Source organism: Toxotes jaculatrix, chromosome 15 (assembly GCF_017976425.1).
Source record: "Toxotes jaculatrix isolate fToxJac2 chromosome 15, fToxJac2.pri, whole genome shotgun sequence".
NCBI classification, from domain to species: Eukaryota; Metazoa; Chordata; class Actinopteri; family Toxotidae; genus Toxotes; species Toxotes jaculatrix.
Window position 1 is genome coordinate 8,833,923 of NC_054408.1, and position 21,477 is coordinate 8,855,399.

Consider the following 21,477-nt stretch of genomic DNA (forward strand, 5'->3'; position numbering starts at 1 on the left):
GTCCACAAGTCACACAGTCCATCGACAATTACATAGCGAGGGATGTTAGAGTAGGGCTGCCGTGCATAAACCACTCATTAATAAGATGAATGCACATTTGAGAGCTCAGTGGTGCAAAAACCATAAGCAATGGTCTACAGAAAGACCTGAATGCTTTTGACCCCTATAGTGAGGGGATCCTATGGCTCTGCTATGCTGTGGGGGGAGTTTGGCTGGCATGGTTTGGCTCCACTTGTTCCCGTAGAGGGAAGGGTTATTGCAAATCAATACAAAGTTGTTCTAAGTGATTACTTTTATCCTATGGTGAAACATTTCTATTGTAGTGGGAGCGGTGTGTCCCAGGATAACAATGGCCCCATCCATAGGGCATGAGGGGTCACTGAATCGTCTGATGAGTATAAAAATGATGTGATTCATATGCTATGGCCTTCGCAGTCACCAGTTCTCAACCCAGTTGAACACTTTGGGAGATTCTGGACCAACGTGTTAGATAACGCTCCTCACCACTATCATCAAAACACAAAATGAGGGAATATCTTTTGGAAGAATGGAGTTCCATTCTTCTTGTTTTTTTTCATCCATTGTTTCTAGAAATAAAAAACCTGCCTATTCTCTGTTGTTCAGTCAGTTGTCATTGTGCTGCTGTAAATGCCAAAGCTAGTTAATCATAGATTTGTGCTGCAATCAGTGTTCAAGTGGATTGATGTATCTGTCATTTAGCTTCCATCTTTTCTTCCTCTTACTCAAGCCTCTGTACTGCTCTCACTGTAAACACTGCAAAGTCCTAAAAGATCTCACACAAAGACCTTATGCTACATTTAACTTTCAACTTGTATATACATAATGTTAATAATTTATGTACTGCATGTAGCTGTTTATTTCTATGTGTGTATTAGTTCTCTGTCATTTGTCTTGGTTACTTTGTGTTGCACGATTCTGTTGTTTTTTTGTACATTAATTTTTAAAATTTATTAGATATCATGGGGAGAGAGACGATTACGTACACCTGTATTCGTTTAAGGAGCTCTTCCCTCTCTAGCAGTGACTGCTCACATCTGTAGTTTCACTGGCGAAGGAAACTCATAGTTTCCCCTTTGCCAGGAGGTGAAAGGCCAGTCTGAAATGGGAGAAAAGCTGTGATGTGCCACAACAAGACATGTAGCATGACCTGCCAAAGAGTAATGGTCAGCCAAGAGGACACATTGTGATGGCGGAGGGGAAATCTTGCCACGCCTGAGAAGATGGCTGTGATGCAACACACTCAACGAATTAAGGAATTTGTAAAAGCTTCCTGGCTTCTCCAGCTTGTAAACAATGTTCTAGACAAGAAAAACTAGGATGCCACATCAGGGAACTGGAATATATAATCTTACTAGAGACAGAAACTGCTGAAATTTAATGGCCCTGAGTGAAATGTTCACAAATCATAATGCAGATATCAATCATGTTTGATACAAACTCCACTGCAGGGTGGTGATGAGCCCCAGCCAAATGTGTGTTCTGACAATCTTGAGTCATCTTGACTTGAGCCCGCCTGGAAGATTGGTTGTGAATGGATGCTTCCCCTATGTGTCTCTAAGGGACAATATTATAACCGACAATGTTGTATTTTATTCTTGGATTTGATTGTTTTAATAAATATCATTGCTGTGGAAGAGAATGATTGCATTGCTGTATTTTAAAAAGAGGCTGGGGGTTCTTGTGAGATTCGCACGAAAACAAAATGAACTGTATGACTCTGACAAAAGGCAATTTTCTACAAATGAGGCTTTGATGTGCCTTTGCAGGGATTTCTGACCCTTGGTCAATACTAAAAAGAAATGTCCCACACCTGTCTCTCAGTGATGCTGAAAAAGCAGGGAAGAGGATCATTATTAAAGTTTAAAGTCAGGATTATATTTTTCCCAAATGTGGCCATAATCCTCCTGTGCAAAAATAGAGATTGAGAGAAGATGTTACGTTGTGTAAAATTTTAACTTTAAATAAATTAATGGGATGTTTGAAAACTTGCAAATGGCAGCATATAAAACTGTGTGCAACTGTGCATCCATTCTGTTTTTGTTCAGATAAACAAGACTTATTTTTAGAAGAAATGTGAGCCTATTGCCAAAAACATAGTAACTTAAAAGAAATTTAGAAAAAAAAAAAAGTGAAAACCAAATGAATCAAATCAAATGATTGTGTTTTGATAGAGGAAGACTGATTTGTAATAGTGTTAGCATTCCTTCTGTGGAGATAAGAAAAATCCCCCCACAGCATCAGTATAATGCACTGTGCCTCTGCTTCTTTGTCCTCTCCATAATGACTGTATTTCTTCAGAAAAACAAAAAAAAAAAAAAAAAAAAAAAAAAAAGCACAGCACGTTCCATTTAGTATGTAGCCATGTTACCCTAATAGAAGGAGTAATTGATGCTAACTAGCACTTAGTAATTTCCTGTGAAAAGAAATGTCTTAGCTCTGGTTGCTACAGAGTCTGAATGTACAAATGTGCTTTGAACCAATGCGTTTTCCAAATGAATGTGGTGTAAACTAATGAGTCTTTGGAGGAAAACCCAGGCCCATTTGCAATCCTTTGTAACGCAGCAATTGGTGCCATACAGATTAAAGAAATTATTTTTGATAAGATTTTCAATTTCTAAAAAGTAAAGGTCTCAAATGATGAACGCGTCTCAAATAACTGGGGGGGGCGGGGGGGGGGGGGCTGTCTGACTTATTATAGCTGGGCTGAAATTAATTTATGCATGCATATAGTACTTCTGGCCCAACATGCAGGTTACATGACAACAGCATACACAAAAGACTCCCGCAAGGAACATGCTGACATTTTAATTTCATTAATTAGCGAGCAGTGAGCATTAGTGAGTGCATTAATTTAAAGCATATCAGCCATCTAATCAATGACTGATTTATGCCAGTGTACCAGAATGGAGTTAATAGCAATCAGTTACAACAATCAGGACAGAAAACCAAGAACCAGTGAGGTCAAACTAAAGCCCTGCTGCCTGGGTTGTAACACCAGGGCTGCTCAGTTGTGTTTAGCGAAGGGCTGATGCATTTCCAGCTGATCAAAGTGTGGACCCTTTCACCTCTGTGATTAAATTGTGCTTGTGTGACATCACCTACTGTCGTCTATGGCTGATTGTTGTTTTCTTTTTTTCTGCTCTCTTTCTTTATTACTTAGGCTTTAAAAGAGAAGTGACCGGCACATTCTGAAAATTTTTAAACATTTGTTCTGTGTTTTCCTGTTAAATATCCACTTAAAGACTGAACCAGTGCTATCAGAATTGGTTCACACGCAATGATGAACCTACAGAGATTTATTACCTGAATCTGTTCCTCCCCTCAGTTTTACAGAGCTCCCAACTTTTCTGTTCTGGTTCACCCTCGCTGCTCTCATTGTGTCATTTTTCAACGACTGCAGTCAGCTATTTTTCTAAAAACCCACTACACACTATCTTAGCACAGTTAATAACCGGCTGGTGAACCCAGTAGAGAACCTAGCAGCTAAAGAGACAGATATGTCTCTCAGGAGTTGGTAGAAACCAAAAACGGAGCTCAAAGGAGAGCAAATATTGGACTTTTCAGGTGAACGACAAAAAAAGCAATTTGAAAGCTACATAGCTCAACAACTGCTGGATGTATAAAGTAAGCAGCTGTTTGCGAACAAGTTTGAGACTACACGTCAATGTGGTGCTCACAACGTGTTTCCACTGCCTCCAAGTGGCCAAAAAAATCTGTGATTGCAGACAAGCACAAGTTACCATGCTAACACGCTAAAGATGCTAAACATTACAGTAGCGGTAAACATACCTAATAAACATGAGCATATTAGCATTGTCATTAGTTGTGTAGTACTGAACAGTTAACATCTCTTTTCAGTATAATCGACAGCTTGTACAAAATACAAATAATAATGGTAATAATAAGATATACTAATGATAATTATATTCAATACAACAAAATTCTCTGAAAATTTAAAAGTGAAGGGAAACATACACAATAAAAAACAAATGCTTACCTTACTTTATTGTTAAGCTTGACAGTAAAAATGATTCTTGATAAGTGTATTAAACATCAGGAGTGAAAGTATCATTAGATTCTGTGAATCAATAAAAATAATACTCTGCCTCTTGGAAGTAAGACTCCTGCCATACTTGGATGTTTTATGTTATGTGGCTGTCTGAGAGAAGAAGCATAATGAAATGTCAGAAAATCATAGAGGAAGAAACCAACATAAAGTAGATACTGACATGCTGGAGAGTTTCTTACAGCGGTCACATTTCCACCACCCCCTGCGTGAATGTGCTGCTTTTGAGTTCATTGTATAGCTATGCTGCACGCTGATAATGTCACTGTGCACACTGAAGATAAAAATTTCATCATGTCTTAGTGTGTTTGTGTACGTGTGCATGTATGTGTATGTGGCTATATCAGCTCCAGGAAAAGGGAAGGAAATGATAAGAGTCCAAAGGCAACCGCAAGAGAACAAACGTAGATTCCATGAATACTGACTGTATGTATGCATAGACGTGTGTGGACTGACCTATGAAGCCAGATGAAGGAGGATTGGGCTGGATGTTCTCCTGAGTGTTGCCTTGAATCACATCCCAGAGTCGCCACACGTAGCTGGGGTGAAGGATGTAGAATGGCTGGTCGGGATGGAGCTTGCGGTGCTCCACATATGGACGAAACAGGTTGTAGTCTGGGCTGTCATACCACTGAAAAGAAAGGGAGGGGGGGACTCAGTTTAGACAACAGGGACATGGAATCTTGAGACTGTTTTTCTAATAAATATAAGATTTAAGGCCTTCTCGTATCACTTCCACCACAAGGACAAATTATGAAGAGACAGAAGACAATCAGACAGGAGAACTGTGTCAAGTCCTCCAAGATGCTTAGCACAATCTACCTGCCAAAAGCTGTGTGTAACTGCAAGGTGCTGTCTTGAAGGCAAAGGGTGGTCAAAGCAGATATTGATTTGATTTAGTTTCTTTTCTATTTATTGCACTTTGTATGACGTTAAGGGATAAATGAAAGCTATCCATGGCATGATTTTTGAAGGCATCATCAATTTACTCTAAATGCCTAAAACTTTTGCACTGTGCTGTATGTGCAGTTTGACATTAGAAGGCTCACCTTGAGTCTTAGTCTAACACATGTACGTTAAAGCATAATTCTGTAACATTGCAACTAGTCTGAAGTTAAACATGGTTCAACGTGCAGCTTACACAAATGTGACGTGAAAACTTGAAACCTACAGTACACATACACGTGTTTCATGTCGTAGTCCAACTTTTGGAATGAACAATAGCTGCATATTTATAGATTTATATTTTTCAAAGAACACTTTGAAACACACATCTAGTGGGTGAGCAAAAATTTAACATGAAAAAATAAGAGGAAAAAGCTCCAGATAGAATTGGACACTGTGTTAATTGGTATAGAGAACAATCATTTCCTTGATATCCATCTGATGTGGACAAACATCTCTCTTTCATCTTTCTAATGAACTGATGATGGAACTTCAGATCTTTTATCAGACAAGACAAACAGCTACTAAAATCGATGCTGGATTCAGAACAGTCAACATTTGCTGATGTGTACATTGTCTTTACACTGTATCTGACACTTCTGTCAGGAAATGAGACAGAGAATGTTCCTTTTCGCAAATGTCAAGGCTTTACAACAAATAACAGATGCATGATCTCTTCCAGTATGGCCCCTGAGTATGAACACATGCGGAAGTTTTACTTTTGTTACTTACATCTCTTCAAATAAAACCATAAAAAGTTCATGCTATGGGTGGGTAAAACATTTCTCACATGTTGTGCTGAGTGGCCATACAGTAGATGTGGCTCTGCACTACATTTGATTCTTATTTATGTATTCTTTCACAGTTGGAAGAAGGATAATGTTTTATTCACATATGTTTTTTGTTGTTACTCTTACAGATGAATAAAGTATCATATACATGGCATGCATGGAACAAACCAGAACTAAAACATAATTAGTGTAATATATCAAAATAGCCAATGTAGTGTAAGTAAGTTACAGTAAGTCCTGTGTGCTGGGAGATGATGTTAGTGGTGCACATACAGTGTGTGTCTTTGTATACATAGGGGTCCTAAGAAAAATTGTATCCAGAGTGCATAAATTATCCATTCAACAGAAACTGTTACAGATGACTGAGCTGCAGCGTTGTGGCTCCTTGAATTTTTTTTTTTCCAGAGACCTATAATTGTTTGATCTATGTAAGAAAGCACGCCAGAGATGATTTCATTATTTCAGAAAATTTAAGGGTTTGGAGTCGGTCAGAATATTAAGTAAAAACTGTGTTATCCTGACAGAGAGCATCTCTTGTACTTAACATGTGAATTTGGTTTGACAACCTGACTGTGGAAAATGGAAACAAGGCAGTGTTGTCAAACAGACAGGAAAATTGTAAGCCTGTGACAGAAATTCTGTACAAGACTGATGTATACAGAAAAGCTCTATGACAATGACACTGAACACCTCTGTTCTGCTTCTGGAAAACTGCTTTCTGATCAATATATATCTGTGTATATTTACATAGAGAGACCAGAAGATTGAAATAAAAGGGCCAGTTATGATGGATTCAAGAAAAAAAAATCAGCCCATCCTATTATTTATCCTTCTTGAGAATAAACCAGCAATTTTACAGTACGGATATAAGAGAAATCATTGTCTCCAAGAGCTTGATGACATGCTCTTCCACAGACGCATGAAAACCCACATGAATTATGAATGCCTTTGACTGCCTTTGAATGAAGACCCACATTTTAATACATTTTCTGACACTGATTACATGCATTGTATTTATTTGGAGCTATCTAACAGTTTCATTATTGATTTAATTTGTGATGTTTTTATGTCACAGACACACATGCACATTATAATTTTTATATCATTTGTCCACAACACACAAACACACAATTTGATGGTGAAGATGTGAAAATCCAAAGTGAAGCATGCTAAACAAGATACTACACCGTGGCAACAATGTACTCTAATTAGCATTTCCATGGGCAGGTATTATTACTGGGCTATACAGAAAAAGGTCAGGTGTCAGTGAAGCCCAACATGTCCTTCACAACAGGTCAGGTGTCAGTGAAGCCCAACATGTCCTTCATAAAAATCCCATCACTCTCTTTACAAGGATCTTTTCCTTCACTCTTTTGTGTCATAATGGCTTTATTCAGTTTTAGATTGCCTGTTGTATAGTATCTGAAGAATCGCAGAGCTACACATCAGTGAGCTGAATGGATGTTTGTAATCTGGCTATTTTTACACAAGAAACACACTGACTATTCAGCCTCTTTGTTGTAATCTTTTCAAATTAGCTGTTTCAAGTATGGCATATGAGGGCTTCACCTCCATCTAGAAGCATCACACTGAGTGATGCTCCTGGAAAATGTTAGTAAATGAGGTGATATGCTTGCATTATAATGGCCACAGCTGCTCCAGAGAACTAAAGGTTAAAGGCCAGAAGATAATGACTGCTTCTATAATTAACCTGTAAAAAAAATAAAATAAATGGTGAAAGAGCGCTAATAAGAACAGACAGGGAGGTTTTTCAAGGATCTTGCTGACTGTGCCAGCAAATAAGTCCCTGAATAACAATTTTACAGAAGCATGAAGAAGCAGAGGAGAAGAGCATGGAAGAGGGAGAAAAAATGCCTTTAGAATCACATGCAAACATGAATCAAAGCCATTCCAAGGGCAGGTGAAAGTCAGATGGAGGGGGCAGAGACAGATAAGAGCAGACAGTGGATGTGACAGAGAGGGGGGTGTTGGAGGGGGCGGTCAATTACAGAAGTGATAGCACTGATGCTATGTTTGTGTGGGTGTGCGGTCCCTATGGTGGAGCAACAAACTAGCAGAACCTTTCCATCCATTGTCTGGGCTAAATGCATGTTATTAGAATTATTAACATTTTTCGTCCATTCATTGTGACCTTGGTTTCACGATAAACGCATCTTCTATTGAAACAGCTTTATTGTTATTATTTTTTAAGGTATTGGAAGATAAAGTGAGTAAAAGTAAAGGTAAAGCAGTGTTGGTGGGCAACAAACAGCTTAATGAACTGGATATGTGGATTATTTATTACAAATAAATGAACATACCTTCTGTAAGTTGACAGTGTAAGGTGCTGGGTCCCAGGCCACCAGAGTCACATTCTTGTAGATGGAGCTTGTGTTGAAGCGATGCTTAGGATTGGCCAGAATCTGCAGACGGATATATGAGATATATATATATATATATATATATATATATATATATATATATATATATATATATATATATATATATATATATATATATATGTGTGTATATATATGTATTTATATATATATATAAACAAGCAAATGCACAAGCTGAAATAAGCATGAACAACAGAATCAAAAAATGCAAATAAATCAAAATTCATTGAATGTCAAAAATGACGAGGATCAGAGTCATTAATCATTTATATTTTCATCATTTGCCACTCCACACCACATCGTCTTACACGTGTTTTAGTGAGCGACACAGTTCCCTGTATTATATGATTCATTATTATGCATCACACAAGGCCGGACTCTCGCTCACCTGCGAGTTGATGATGCGGATTGTGGTTTTGTTCCCCACGTCTCTCTCGTATCCCTCTGTAGGTGCAGCATTGAACCGTAAAACAGCGTCATGAGTGTCTGCAAGACAAACCACAGACCACGTTGACTAAAGAGGGTAATGAACTGTCCTGGACTTAAACATGTTATTATGACAATATACAGAAAAAGATCCCCAGATCAATGCCCCAGCACCATCAAAGTGTTTGTGGCAGGAGCCCCTATGACAACATGGTGACTGCAGAGATGTAAATCATAAACACACTTACAACAACATCAGGCAGGCTTACAGACATGACTAAAGGTCTCTGTGGTGATGAGCCACCACAGGTGGTGGCATCACAGGTCACGCCAACATGAAATCCTCAGCTTGACGGATGATTGTAGTGATAATTACAAACTCGTAATGTCTGCCTGCCTGTTCATCGATCCAGCGACCCCCTTCCCGCGTCGAGCTGACACCAGAATGGATGATGCTCCCCTTTTTGATGTGATACTCCTCCATCACTGCCACCAGTCCACTGTTACAACACTGATTGGCATTCAGAACAACACCACCTACTGCAAACACTCAGGAAACATACTCACGAGATTGACATCGAGTTTACCCTCCTGCTCCAGTGTAACACTGTAAACATGTCTGGTCCGCACAGAACTACCAGAATAATGGACTGTCAAGATGAAGTCAAATAGTCAGTTTTTAGTTTCCTGGAGCAGGAACTACATCAGTGTTTTGCACCATCTTCAGGAAAAAACTAAAAGAAAAACTTTAAAAAATTAGAATTTAATAATTTCTTTATTTTTTCTACATTCTCCTTGTATATTTTTCCTATTTGTGCTATTTTCTTGCCTCTCTATTTATTTCTTATTCTTTTTTATCTTAATTGTACTTAATCAATGTCCTTTTATTAGTCATTTACATTGTTTTGCATTTATTTATTATTGCCTTATTTGATTATTTTCACAATCATTTATGTCTGAAATGCCTGTATGTGTTTTCATGAAGGGAAACTCGCACAGACTTTGCTTGGTTGACATCAGGGAACCAGTTCCAGCTGGTGAGATGTGTTCATGACAAATTATTTCTATGATGAATTATTTTTCCTGTAGCCAGTGATTTTCAGCTTTGCCTGGCTGTGACCCCTGAAAGATGAAGTGATGCTTCATCCCATAAAGAGAAAACTGAAAATAATAATTAAGTCAAAAATAAATAAATACAGTGGGATCCAAATCCAAGTCTCCTGACTGAAAGTCCTCTATCTGCTCTGTATGTGGACTTTATACCATCTCTCCTGATTTCCTAAAACCTCTGGCAAAAAAAACTTCTGATTAAAATACATTTCTTGCCAAAAGAAACACATGACAGTAATGTTACATACAATGAAATATCTGTAGCTTGTTTTAGAGTACATGGAGAAATAAAAAAATCACCTGGATATGAATGATTTTAGTCCTATTTAGACTGATGGAATGCTTTTTATTTCACTTGCCTCTCAGAGCTTATGTAATAATTTCCAATTTCCTCTTCACAATGTAATATTATATGATTTTAAGCTTGAGAACTGGTCTAGGTTAACCCAGTTATTTGTTCTGAAAGTAAAGAGTTTCTGATCTTTTAGAATCAGCTCCAAGTTTTTATTTTTTATTGTTTAAAGGCTTTTATTTTATATTGCCAATGAAATGAATGGATTATCAATTTCTCAAATATATCTGTACAATCCAATAAAACCAAACAGCAGTAAAATCTCTGACGAGTTCCTCCTCTCTTTCTTTAAATGAGAGAGAGGAGGAACAACATCAGATTCAGGTTCACTGTTTCTGTCTACACCAGCTGCATTTCCTTAGTGGCCGAACTGCTGTGAAGTATGTGAAGCATGTGACATCTGCAGTGATCAAACTACAATGTTACAACACCATTTTTCATACTCTTTGAGAGATTGATTAATGTAATGCAGGCGGTCCATCTATCAGGGTTCTATGAGATTAGACCAGAATGAGATCACTGCTGCTCCGTTGATGATATGATGTGATTCGTTCCTCCTGTTTCTTTATAAATACATTTTACACTCCTGTTACTGAGATACAGCCTCTTTTGACAGTTTGGGGCTTGGTCGAGACCTCATGATGTTTGCAAAAGTCATAGATGTCAACTCATAGACCTCTTGTACAGCTGATATACCTGCGAGTTAGCTTTAAACTTAATACAACTGACCTTTTTCAGCTGCTTTTGCGGTTTGGGTTCAGTTGCTTCAAAGTTAGGCATTTTTTCATGTCCAATGTGTGGCTGTCAGCTTCTATGCCTGACAAATACAAACTGGGAAAGGCAGCCAATGTAATAAGCTAAATGAAGTGAAGAATTTTGTCCAGCCGTGTTTCCTACAAATCAGGAGGAGCGTTTAAAATCAAGTCACTTTTGTCATCTGCTAATACATTTGTTTTAACCTGAGCTATTAATAATGCACTGTTTGAATCATAGCTCCAGTTATTACTGTATCATATATTCCTATGCTGGCCACCTTTTACCAGCTTTCGTTGGGTTGATAAAATAAAATGATTTGCACACTTTTAAAAGGTATCAAATGGCCTTGGTCCAGTTACATTACCAGCGTGCTGACTCAGTATGTGCCTAAGATTCCTCTAACATCAGCAGGTGAGGCCTTGGAGGGGATATATTGCCCCTGGACTGTTCTACAGATACTGAAGAGTTTTACGGATTTTTCAAGTTACTTACCAGAAAATTAACAGTAATTATAAATGGTGTTTTAATCAAGAAAATTTTCAAACATTTGTTTGTTCCAGCATCTGAAATGTGAGGACTTTCTGTTTTTCTATTATTTGGGTTTTGGATAATGGATTGGGACAAAAGAAGCATCACAGTTTGCAGAAAAACTAGATGAACAAAGAGAGACAAGAGTCAGAGGCGTCACCTATACGAATTTGGGGATCATCAACAGGATGCTTACTGTTGAGTAAATATCCTTTGTCATTCTGGCGATGCTGTTCATTCTGTTCACCACATGATGGCAGCATCACATCATCACACATCCAGACAATAAGCTAAACCAAAACTTCCTCCATCACAAAGCTTTCGAACAGTGAACTCACAGATGCAGCTGCAGAGAAACCCGATAATCTAAATGTCAGCCAACCTGCAAGTGGCACAGAAAAGTGGGTATAATTCTCACATTCACACATTTAGGAGATTCGTCACCTCTCACAGCTGCATGATGTGGGTTTTGAATCAGTGCAGCCTTCTGGGAAGGACAGCAGTGTGAGCACAAGCAGACAGAGGGAGATCAACGCGGTTTGATTATCTGTTGAAGCTAAGCTTGAGAATTAATGTCACAAAGTCAAGCTTTTCCAACACTGTGGGGTAACTCAATAACTAGTAACTTAATAATTAATCAGCTTTGTAACATTTATCTCATTCATCAGGTCACTAAGTCTCTAAGTCCTCTCTCAAAAAAAAAATCTCCTTTTTAAGAACTGAATAGCAAGATGATGACACACTAAACCAACACCCTGCTTCTGTTTGACATAAAGATTTACGTGATAGCTCCCAGAGGAGAGACGGTTATGAATAACAACTTTTATATTGACAACTTTTTGTTCTCTTATTGACTCTGGGGCCCTCTTAGAATTGCTTTTTACAAGGCATGTATGTTGTAAACCACGAAATGATAAAGCCATTCATTTCCTTTGTTCATGAGCATGTGCATATGGGTCACATTACTGGGCAGAAACCAAAAACAAACACTGGGGATGATGGTACAACAACAGAGATTTAGAAACACCTGCAGAGTTTGATTCCAAGGCCTGGTGCCCAAAACTGAAGACTTTTTTCTGTGATACTCAGTCAAATATCATTAGAAATACCTAAATAAATAAATAAATAAAACCTAACATTCACCGTTCAAACCATAGATGCATTCATACACACTTGGTGATGTGTTTAAATCTACGTTTAGTCTATATTTCTGTAACTTTTCAGCAAACCTGTTTGCACCTGAGGATTTAAAAATAAATCTGACCTTATAATGCTCAGGTTCGCTCGCAACAGGGCATCTGTTCTTGCAGTGAGTGGAGGCGTCAGTGTTGAAAGGCTGCAGCACAGATATTTACACTGACACACCACCACAAATGCAGTCCAGAGTGACCAAGGGTCAAGTGCAGGTGTATGCCTGCATCACTTGAGTGCATCTGAGTTTCTGTGGAAGCTGCTTAGACTGTTTCTCTTTCCAGGACAATGTAATCTGGGACAGCTGGTGCCTGTGCAACCATGTCACTATTTAGAAATGTTAAAGAAATGTATAAAAATAATGCATAAAACTGAAGCCCTCATTATTACTTCTTCTACTTGTTTGTTCTGAGCAGCTGAAATGCAAGGAAGCTATATGTGATGTGAAAAAGCCTGATTGGTTACCAGAGGGGTTTCTGCTTTCTTCTAGTGAGCCATCTGTCACTGAGTTCACACTCTCCCCACTAACCAAAGAGCTGCCAAAAGCTCTAAACCAAGAGCACACACATTCTAATGCAAAGACATATAGCCTGCTAGGCACGCACTCAACTCTGCTTACAATCAGCTTGACAAGTTAATCAGCAAATGCCATGCATAAACCTGAGTGAATGCAAATCATTGCAGATGCTACGGAAGAGGATTAAGTAAAATGTCACAATTCTGACTGTTTTTATCAGAATTCTGAGAAAGAAGTCTAATTTTTTTTTCACATGGGGCCCGAATCCTCTTCCGCATAGGTGCAGAAGTCACTTTAAAAGTCCAACATCTTCATGAGAGACTGTGCTCAAAACATGCTACATCAGGAATACATGATTAGTGCTGTGCAAAGTGAACGTTTCTACTGGTATTTTTGCGAGTTTGATACAAAATGCTGCCACAAGGAAACTGCCTTGTGCTCACAGTCTGACACTGTATGACACTGACAAAAGCTTTCACCTTCTCTCGTTTATTCAGCATTTATATGTTACCAAATTAACTACCAACCATACAGATGGTGAAATAATTTCACCCCTAAATAGGTTTAATACCACAGTTCAGTACCTTGTGACAAAGTTTAGCTTTAAGCAGTGCAGGTAGTGTTTGCCCTTGGGGCTTACCGTTTGTTCAGCACTTCAACACCATACAAACACGTATACTCAACTGTGGATATCTGCTCTAAAACAGATCTGATGCCCTCGATACGTCCTGTATATACCATCTGTGCAATTTGTTTCTCACTTTGAAATCTTTCTATTTCAGACACTAAGCCTTCCAATTGTGCCACCCAGGGATCTACGCCACAACTGTACACAGCTGATATCTCAGAATTATTTAACAGGCAGGTTTTCACGAAAATTGCAAATTCCTGCTCCTGAGATGATAAACCCTTCTGATTTCACTAACCACATTGTGCTTCCTCAGCATCACATTCAGGACATTCAGGAAAAAGTATACTTTAAGTACCACAGTTGGAATAATGTGAGCAAACACTACCACCTAGAGGAAGCGTACATAGAAGGATTTTAAATTTTCAGTGAAAGTACAAGGTCTGTGCTCATTCAACTTTTTCAACTTTTATCTTCTTTTAGGTCTACAGTCGTGTCTGTCATCCCACATTGTTTCATCAGCCGGTTGTATGCCTGGGTATTTTAGTGCTCATGTCAATACGATGCCTAAGTCAGGACAGAAAATAATATTTTTTTTCAAAACCTTACTTGAAAGAACATAAAAATATTTTCTCCAATAAACCTTTTTTTCTTATTAACAAAAGAAGCCTGACTTCTCAAATATTAAATGTTGTTAATAGATCTGAAAACTGTACAGACAGAACTCATCAGTCTCAATCAACTGTCTTTCTGATGAGGTTTAATTGTTGCATATTTCTACTCACCGATCTCTTTGCCCAGTCCTGAGCGCAGGATTGCACCAGCTGAGGTGACCACTGCACAGGTCCTGAAGCTTCTCTGGTTCTGCTGCCTATACAGTTGCTCCAGAGGGAGGGATGGCACAAGACGAGCCCAGCCAAGTGAGGAGAAGGGCTGCTCTGATCCGTCCACTGTCTTCAGCCGTGCCTGGGCTTTCATTTGACACAGCAGTTCCTTCGCACTCTGGGCAGCCCTGCGATGCCCCTTGTAGGAAACATGGTGTTTGTTGGCACTCATGTAGTCTTTCATGGCGCGCTGCAGCCGAGGACTCAGCATACCAACGGACACGCGGCCCCGCCACAGCCGCTGCACCACAGAAGCTGACTTGGAGAAGTAATATTCCTCTAGATCAGAGGAGTCGCCACCAGCCCTCCTGTCTGTAGCAGTCCTCATTTGGTTTCCCAGTTCTTCATCTTCATTTTCCCTCTCATCTTCTTCTTCCCCCCCGCCAGTGTGGTGGTGTGTGTTGCTGACATGGTTGTGATAGTCGATGGTCTGAGATGTTCTCTCTCGACTCTGGACTGCAGGGTCTGAGTGAGAACCCACGTTTTCTGTACCAAAGGAAGACCAGGCAGCCAGACTCTGGGGGTCCAGGTCATCCTGGCGGCCAGCTTCCTGGCTACCATAGATGGCATAGGGAGCACTGTTGGGGCTGTGGCTCACCTCCAGGCTGGACTCTGGGGTCGTGGAGCTGGCTGAAGGCTCCGGATCGTCTCTGGGGTAGGTTGTAGTTGATGTCAAAGGCAGTTCAGGTCGAGAGCCCATGATAGTATGCTGTTGATGGGAGGCCTGTATGGAGGCCAGGCGACGGGTGTCAGGGTGCTGGGAGAGTAAAGAGCCAGCAGAGGTCAGGGGCTCATCCACACGAGCATCCAGGAAGTAAGAGAGGAGGGCAAGGAAGAGGAGAACCCAGGCCAACATTCCCACCAGCACCAGCCTCCGCCACTGCCTCATACTGGACTTCATTACCTCTCACTTACATGCAGGCCAGTTCAGCTGGCCCACCAACAACAAAGCCCCACGGCCAGGACTTAGCCCCAAGGTCAGCTGGAGGGCCTGTAAAAGAAGAAAGCTCTGAATGCAGCTGCTCAGGGGATGAAGACAAAATGTGGATTATTGCGGCAGAGGTTTGAAACACTCACCTTAACCGACGCTTCTATTTCTTCATGTCCATGTGTCCACCAGGATACAACAGGACCCTGAGAAGAGGAGTGCTACAAATTAGTGGGGTCAAAGAGTGCACATGCATGCATGAGGCTGTGTGTGCATGAAAAGGCACGGCTTGAACAGAGACACCACAGGAAAACGCTTCCTGCAGGGCAGAAATTTGGCTGCTTCCCACTCACAACATAAAAGGAAAGTTTTACAAAACTAGGCCAGTTTAATAACTAGAATCAAATTTACAGCTTCCTTCATATAATGTTCAACACTTAGGTCACAGCAAGAATTAAAGACCAATCCGTCAGCTGGGTTGCAATGTCACATCACACACAAAAAAAATATTGTGCGTCAAAAATCATTTGAAGAACCCTAAACTAATATACAAACATACTCCAGGGTTTGATCGAGGAACGCAAGAGTGAATTCAATAGGAACTTTAAAACAACTTCAACTTTACGACTTTATGGATAAAAGGTGTGTGAATTTCCCTTGGGGATGAATCTATCTTTCTCAGCTGGTTGTTCAAACTAACGCTATGTCTCCAAATGGAAAAACTAGAGCTGAAACAATTAGTAAATTAATAGGTAACATCCTCTCATATCTCACTTCTAACCAGTATGTAAAAACACTTTATTATGTAGTTTTAAGCAGATATAAGGGTATTTGTAATTTTATAAATGTTAAGTATGTGTTAGAGATTACACCTTGGCCTATGAGAATATATTTTATATTATTGCAACTGTTATATTGTCATTCATCATCAGTTTATACACAGGTGTCCACAGGAGAAGTCATAGTCATTAACAAACACATTAATGAGCATGTATATCTGCTTATAATTACATTATGATGTGTTCTAAACTATTTATTCAGTGTTTGCTTAGAAATGTTGTTACTGAGAAATCAACTACCCAATTGACAGAAAAATAAAGAATAGATCATTTCAACAATCAGTTAATCATCATTCATTTTTAAAGAAAAAAAAATTCTCTAGTTACAGCTCCAGAACTGTGATTCAAACATAACAAGCAACTTGATGACATTGCCTGAGACTTCAGGAAATTGTGACAAGCATTTTTCACTATTTTCTGACATTTTAGGGGTGAAATAATTATCTGATTAACTGAGAAAATATTTAGCAGCCTTATTCAAAAGCCTGGGAAACACTAGATTCTGTCCTTTCTTTTGGGATCATAAAACCATAAAGAAGATCAAGTAGTTGGTGATAAACAGATATACAGTATTCTATATAAGTTTTATGCACTTTAAATGTTTAGATTTGTATACATCCCCAAGGGAGGCATCGGATTGGTCACAAATTCATTCTGCAGCATGACAACGACCCCAAACATAAAACCAGAGTCGTAATGAACTAACTTCAGAGACAAGGTCTGTTCTCCACAGAGCCCTGATCTCAACATCATGGAGTCAGTATGGGATCACATGAAGACACAGAATACACAGAGACAGCCTAAATCCACAGAACATCTCAGCCAAGTACTCCAAGATTTTTATAACAACCTGCCAAGTGTAATGTGCAAATGTACAGAGGAAAACGGATGTTTTAAAGGAATAGGGTGATATCACCAAATGTTGATTTTTTTTCCCTGTTCACTGCACTTTGTATAAAGTTAACTGATAAATAAAAACTATGCCTGGCATAGTTTTTGAAGGCATCCTTTACTTTTAGGGGGTAAAACATTTTCCCAGTACTGTGTTTTTTCTAAATAAAAATATCTGTATTTGCGCTCTTGTCTGTTTTTCATTTAATCTGAATTACAGTCAGCTGTCAACACAGTAACAACCACTGTTCCATTTCTCCGCCGAGTAAAACACTTCTTCAGACTCATCGCAAAACATGTTTCAACATTTCACCTTTGTTTATTTCACCGCTGTGCCACAATTGTTAAAAATAACACCAAAACACTATAGCATCATTGCTGCAGCTTTGATAATACTCTGGTGTACAACATGTTAGGTTCACCAATAACGTACAGAGTGAAATACACAGCAATGAAGGTGAAGAAATGAAGCATTAAACTGCCTCACATCAGAGGACTACAATTCTCTCATCCACACGTAATTATGAGTTTTGGTCTCTTAATGTGGGAGTATTTCTCTGGAGAGTGTGGCAGAGTGAGGCAGGAGAAGAAAAAAAAAGGCTCCTGAGTGTTAAGCCTCCTCTAGCCCTAATTACAGTTTCCTGTGTCTCTAGTTTCCATGTCCTGCAGACTGCAGCAGAAGTGATCTCAGGTGCCCCCACTTTCCTCCCTCCCCATAAACTCAGACATCCAGGCCTCTCTCAGCCTGAGGCCACACGGGAGGCCAAGGCTCATCCACTGACCCTGGTCAGGCAGGAGGAAAACAGCAGGGAGCAACTGGGCCAGAGGGAGAAGAGACAGCATGGGAGAAGGAAAACACTGGATGGAAACTGGGAAAAACACACATCTGAACAAACATACACACACAACATGTGATTACTCTCTGTAAACTTGCAGCATATTCTCTCTTAAGCCTAAAGGCCACAGTCGTGTGGGATGGTGTCAGACAGAAATTACCGGTGTAGCAGTTTCAACATGTCTACCAGGCTGAGGTCAAATGGCACTTACTAGAAAATGCACCATTTAACACCTGGATATAACCCCCCCCCCCCCCCCCCCACAAAAAAAACAAGGAAAACAAGTGGGAGAACACACCACTAGACAATGGCAATGTGTGTGTGTGTACAAACACATGCCGCCTATATGCATCACTGCTCCAGAGAAGGCCACTGCGGACATGTGTGCGTGTGTGCCCTGAAGCATGTCTTGCATGCATGTGTGTGCACAGTTAGTTCAGTTTCCACACCTGGCCACAATCAGGATGTGTGCTTGAGCAACTGCAGTGAAACAACATAAATGTGTGGCACAGATGGAGAGGCGGAGCTGGAGGACAGAGCTCGTTTGGTGAGGGCAACACAAAGAAATGGCACAAAAACGGATATATTGAATCGACACGCCCGTCAGACAGCAAAGGACGACTGAGTGATTTACTGGGAGTTAGCAGGAGATACTGATGAACAAAATGAGAGCAGAATAAAATGGTCTCATCTTTTATGGAGCAAAACCATCCAATGTGAGTATATAGTGAAAGAGCAGAAGCCTTTGTTAAAAAAAAAAAAAAAGTTTTCTGTTGTACAAAATTTAGAAAATCAGCAAATCTCATTACAGATAAGACATAACTAAGGAATGTTTGGCATTTTGCACTTCTGTTGATCAACTACAATAAATCAATTAATCAACTAATCATTCCAGTTGTGGTGACTATGAAATAAAATATCTGTAGTGTTCAGTTCTTGTTTAGTGTGGCGATGTCAAAGAAAGGAATAGCAATTATAATTATGTACCATTTACTTATAAGACAATGTGCATTTTGAATATACACATGGTATTAATAGGCTGAATGAATTTCCCTGCTCCAAACTTTCACTCTTAGATGGGCAAAGTTTGGCTTTTATCCACTCCTGATGTGACAGTCTTCACTTGAGATTTAGGGTGGAGTACCAGGTTATACATTACCATTCCATCTACCAAGCGCAATGCATGATGGCGCCTGTAATTTCACTTGTACGATTAAACTCTAGTGATTTGGCAGGTTATAGTTAGAGGTGCCTAATTTTGGCAAAAGAAGCATTTCAGAACCTCATTGTCTTGGACAGGCTATGCCCAAGGGACCAGATGCATAAATTCATGACTAAAACTGTATGTACAGTGTGCATGAAGACAGAAATACACACAGACCTTCAGTCAGACATGCAGCTGATCTACGTGTTTGTAGATCACCAATATCATGCACACACACAAAAAAATTGACAGTCACTGATTTAATTTTCAGGAAAAAGAAAACGTGGAAATGCAGCTCGAGAAATTGAGACTGAAATAGGGAAGCAACAAAAAAGGGGAAGAGTGTATCAGACAAGTGTTGGAGAGAACAAAGCTTAAAACACACAGCGATCATTTTTTTTACAACATGACGCTAATGAAAATACACTTCATAACTGGTCCACTGCTGTTACCAAGTCTTTGAAGTAGTTTTTCTCCCCAAACTTTTTCAGTGTAACTGATTGTTTTTATCATGTCTGGGTCTCAGGGGAAAAAAAATTGTACAGCATTTTCTTTTAGGTTTTCTTGGTCAAAGAAAAAACCCACTCGGCCTGCCTGCATGGCCCTAATGTTAACACAGGATATTTACCCTCAGTAATGGATATGGTGCTCAGCTGAGAAGCAGTGGCTTTCGTGCATGGCATTCCTCGGAGATAAATCCATGTTTTGTAGAAAGATCTGTCAGCACATTGCTGGTGTTTCGACCCTAACTTGAAATTACCATTTTACAAAATGAATCTGAGTGATTTTATCTACCTGGGTGGGTCTTAATCTACCTGTGAGAGCTGCCCAAGAAACAATGCGATGCTTCCAATCGTCTTTGCCTCTCCACCGTGATTCCACTTGTTTCCGACAGAGTAGACACGCAAGTTTGATGTCACTGTATGCCAGTGCACAATTGTAAGAAAAAAAATGATTAAAGGAACTGATGAGCTCCAAAGGAAATGATTCTGACAGTTCCCACATGAACAGGTTCTCAACAGGAACTAGTTCTCAGTTCCCTTCCCTAGTAATGTCTAGCTGTCCATTAACTCTGTAATTTCTACATCTGCATGTAGTCTACCGCCTCTATATATAAAGTGAGTGGACAATAGTGTAATGCAATACAGTTTACACACCACTAACCTCTGCTTCCAAAATAACTAAGTTTAATCAAGACTTCACCAAAACAACACTCAACATTGTAACCTGATCTGAAAGGCCAAATTCTAAAGCGCAAAACCTTCTCAGGCTGCATCGGCATGTACAAAGTGTAAAATAAGTTGGTTTTCCTGTCTGGTTTGTGGTCTTATCTGTGCATGTTGTTCTTTGTAGATTTCTAACTGCTAATGGGAAATTAATTAAAAAGTAAAAAGAAATCATGTGGCTCCTAAGGACAGAAAGACTTTTTAGTCCAACGTCCATGTTCGTCCATTGTCCTTGATTAATTCAAAGATTTAACCTGTAACTCATTTGATCTTAACTATAGAGTTCAGAATATTACATCAACCTCTATTTCTGTTTTGTCAGTGAATATATACTAACTGCAGAATAAAGTGAATTTCTTTCAATATTTATTACTTGATGAATATAATGACACTGGACCTTTTTAGGTCAGCACAACACTGTAAAATCAACTCAACAATAGAACCAGAAAAGGGTTAGATATCAAGAGTATATTTATAGATCTGTTTCTTTTTGTAACCACACTCCTTGGGTCCCAGCATGCCCTGCTGTTTGCTGTAATAGTCTTAATGTATCTATAGAACAGGTATTGCCAGAGGTGACTATCCTTAACTCCAGCCTCTGTTTGACTGCCATGTAAGTGATTGGATAGCCCTTGCATGGACACAGCTGCACAGTATCTCACTGAAAATTGTTCAATCCACTTTGCTACACCCTGCTGAGGAACCAGGCAGGTTCAGGATGTTATGAATGCTTTAATCACAGCCGACTTCAAAAGAATTCTCAATTAAGCAAGCTGAAATTTCGGTAGGAAATAAAGACTCTGGCTCTGACATAAGAAAGTACAATTTTAGAGAAAATGCAACTTAAATGGAGGGGTTAGCTCACGGGAACATGTTCTCAATACTTGTCTATTTAAGCAGAAAATAAATGTCAATTTACAATAAGTGGATAGGCTAATA

The 21,477-nt window shown here is 39.4% G+C and overlaps 1 protein-coding gene across 2 annotated transcripts in view; it reads right to left on the minus strand.

Annotated features, from left to right (window-relative positions):
• st6gal2a (ST6 beta-galactosamide alpha-2,6-sialyltranferase 2a) overlaps positions 1-21,477 on the minus strand; it is a 38,031-nt gene that overhangs the window by 6,939 nt on the left and 9,615 nt on the right. Inside the window, exons 2-7 of one of the 2 annotated variants that reach the window (XM_041056932.1) lie at positions 15,692-15,748; positions 14,516-15,605; positions 8,611-8,708; positions 8,145-8,246; positions 4,544-4,718; positions 4,038-4,180 (exon numbers count right to left, since the gene is read on the minus strand). In XM_041056932.1, the coding sequence (XP_040912866.1) occupies positions 4,164-4,180; positions 4,544-4,718; positions 8,145-8,246; positions 8,611-8,708; positions 14,516-15,515 (1,392 nt within the window). In that variant the 5' untranslated portion in view covers positions 15,516-15,605; positions 15,692-15,748 and the 3' untranslated portion in view covers positions 4,038-4,163. Of the gene's footprint in view, positions 1-4,037; positions 4,181-4,543; positions 4,719-8,144; positions 8,247-8,610; positions 8,709-14,515; positions 15,606-15,691; positions 15,749-21,477 lie in introns of those variants that run through there. The other variant, XM_041056931.1, reaches the window with a different exon arrangement.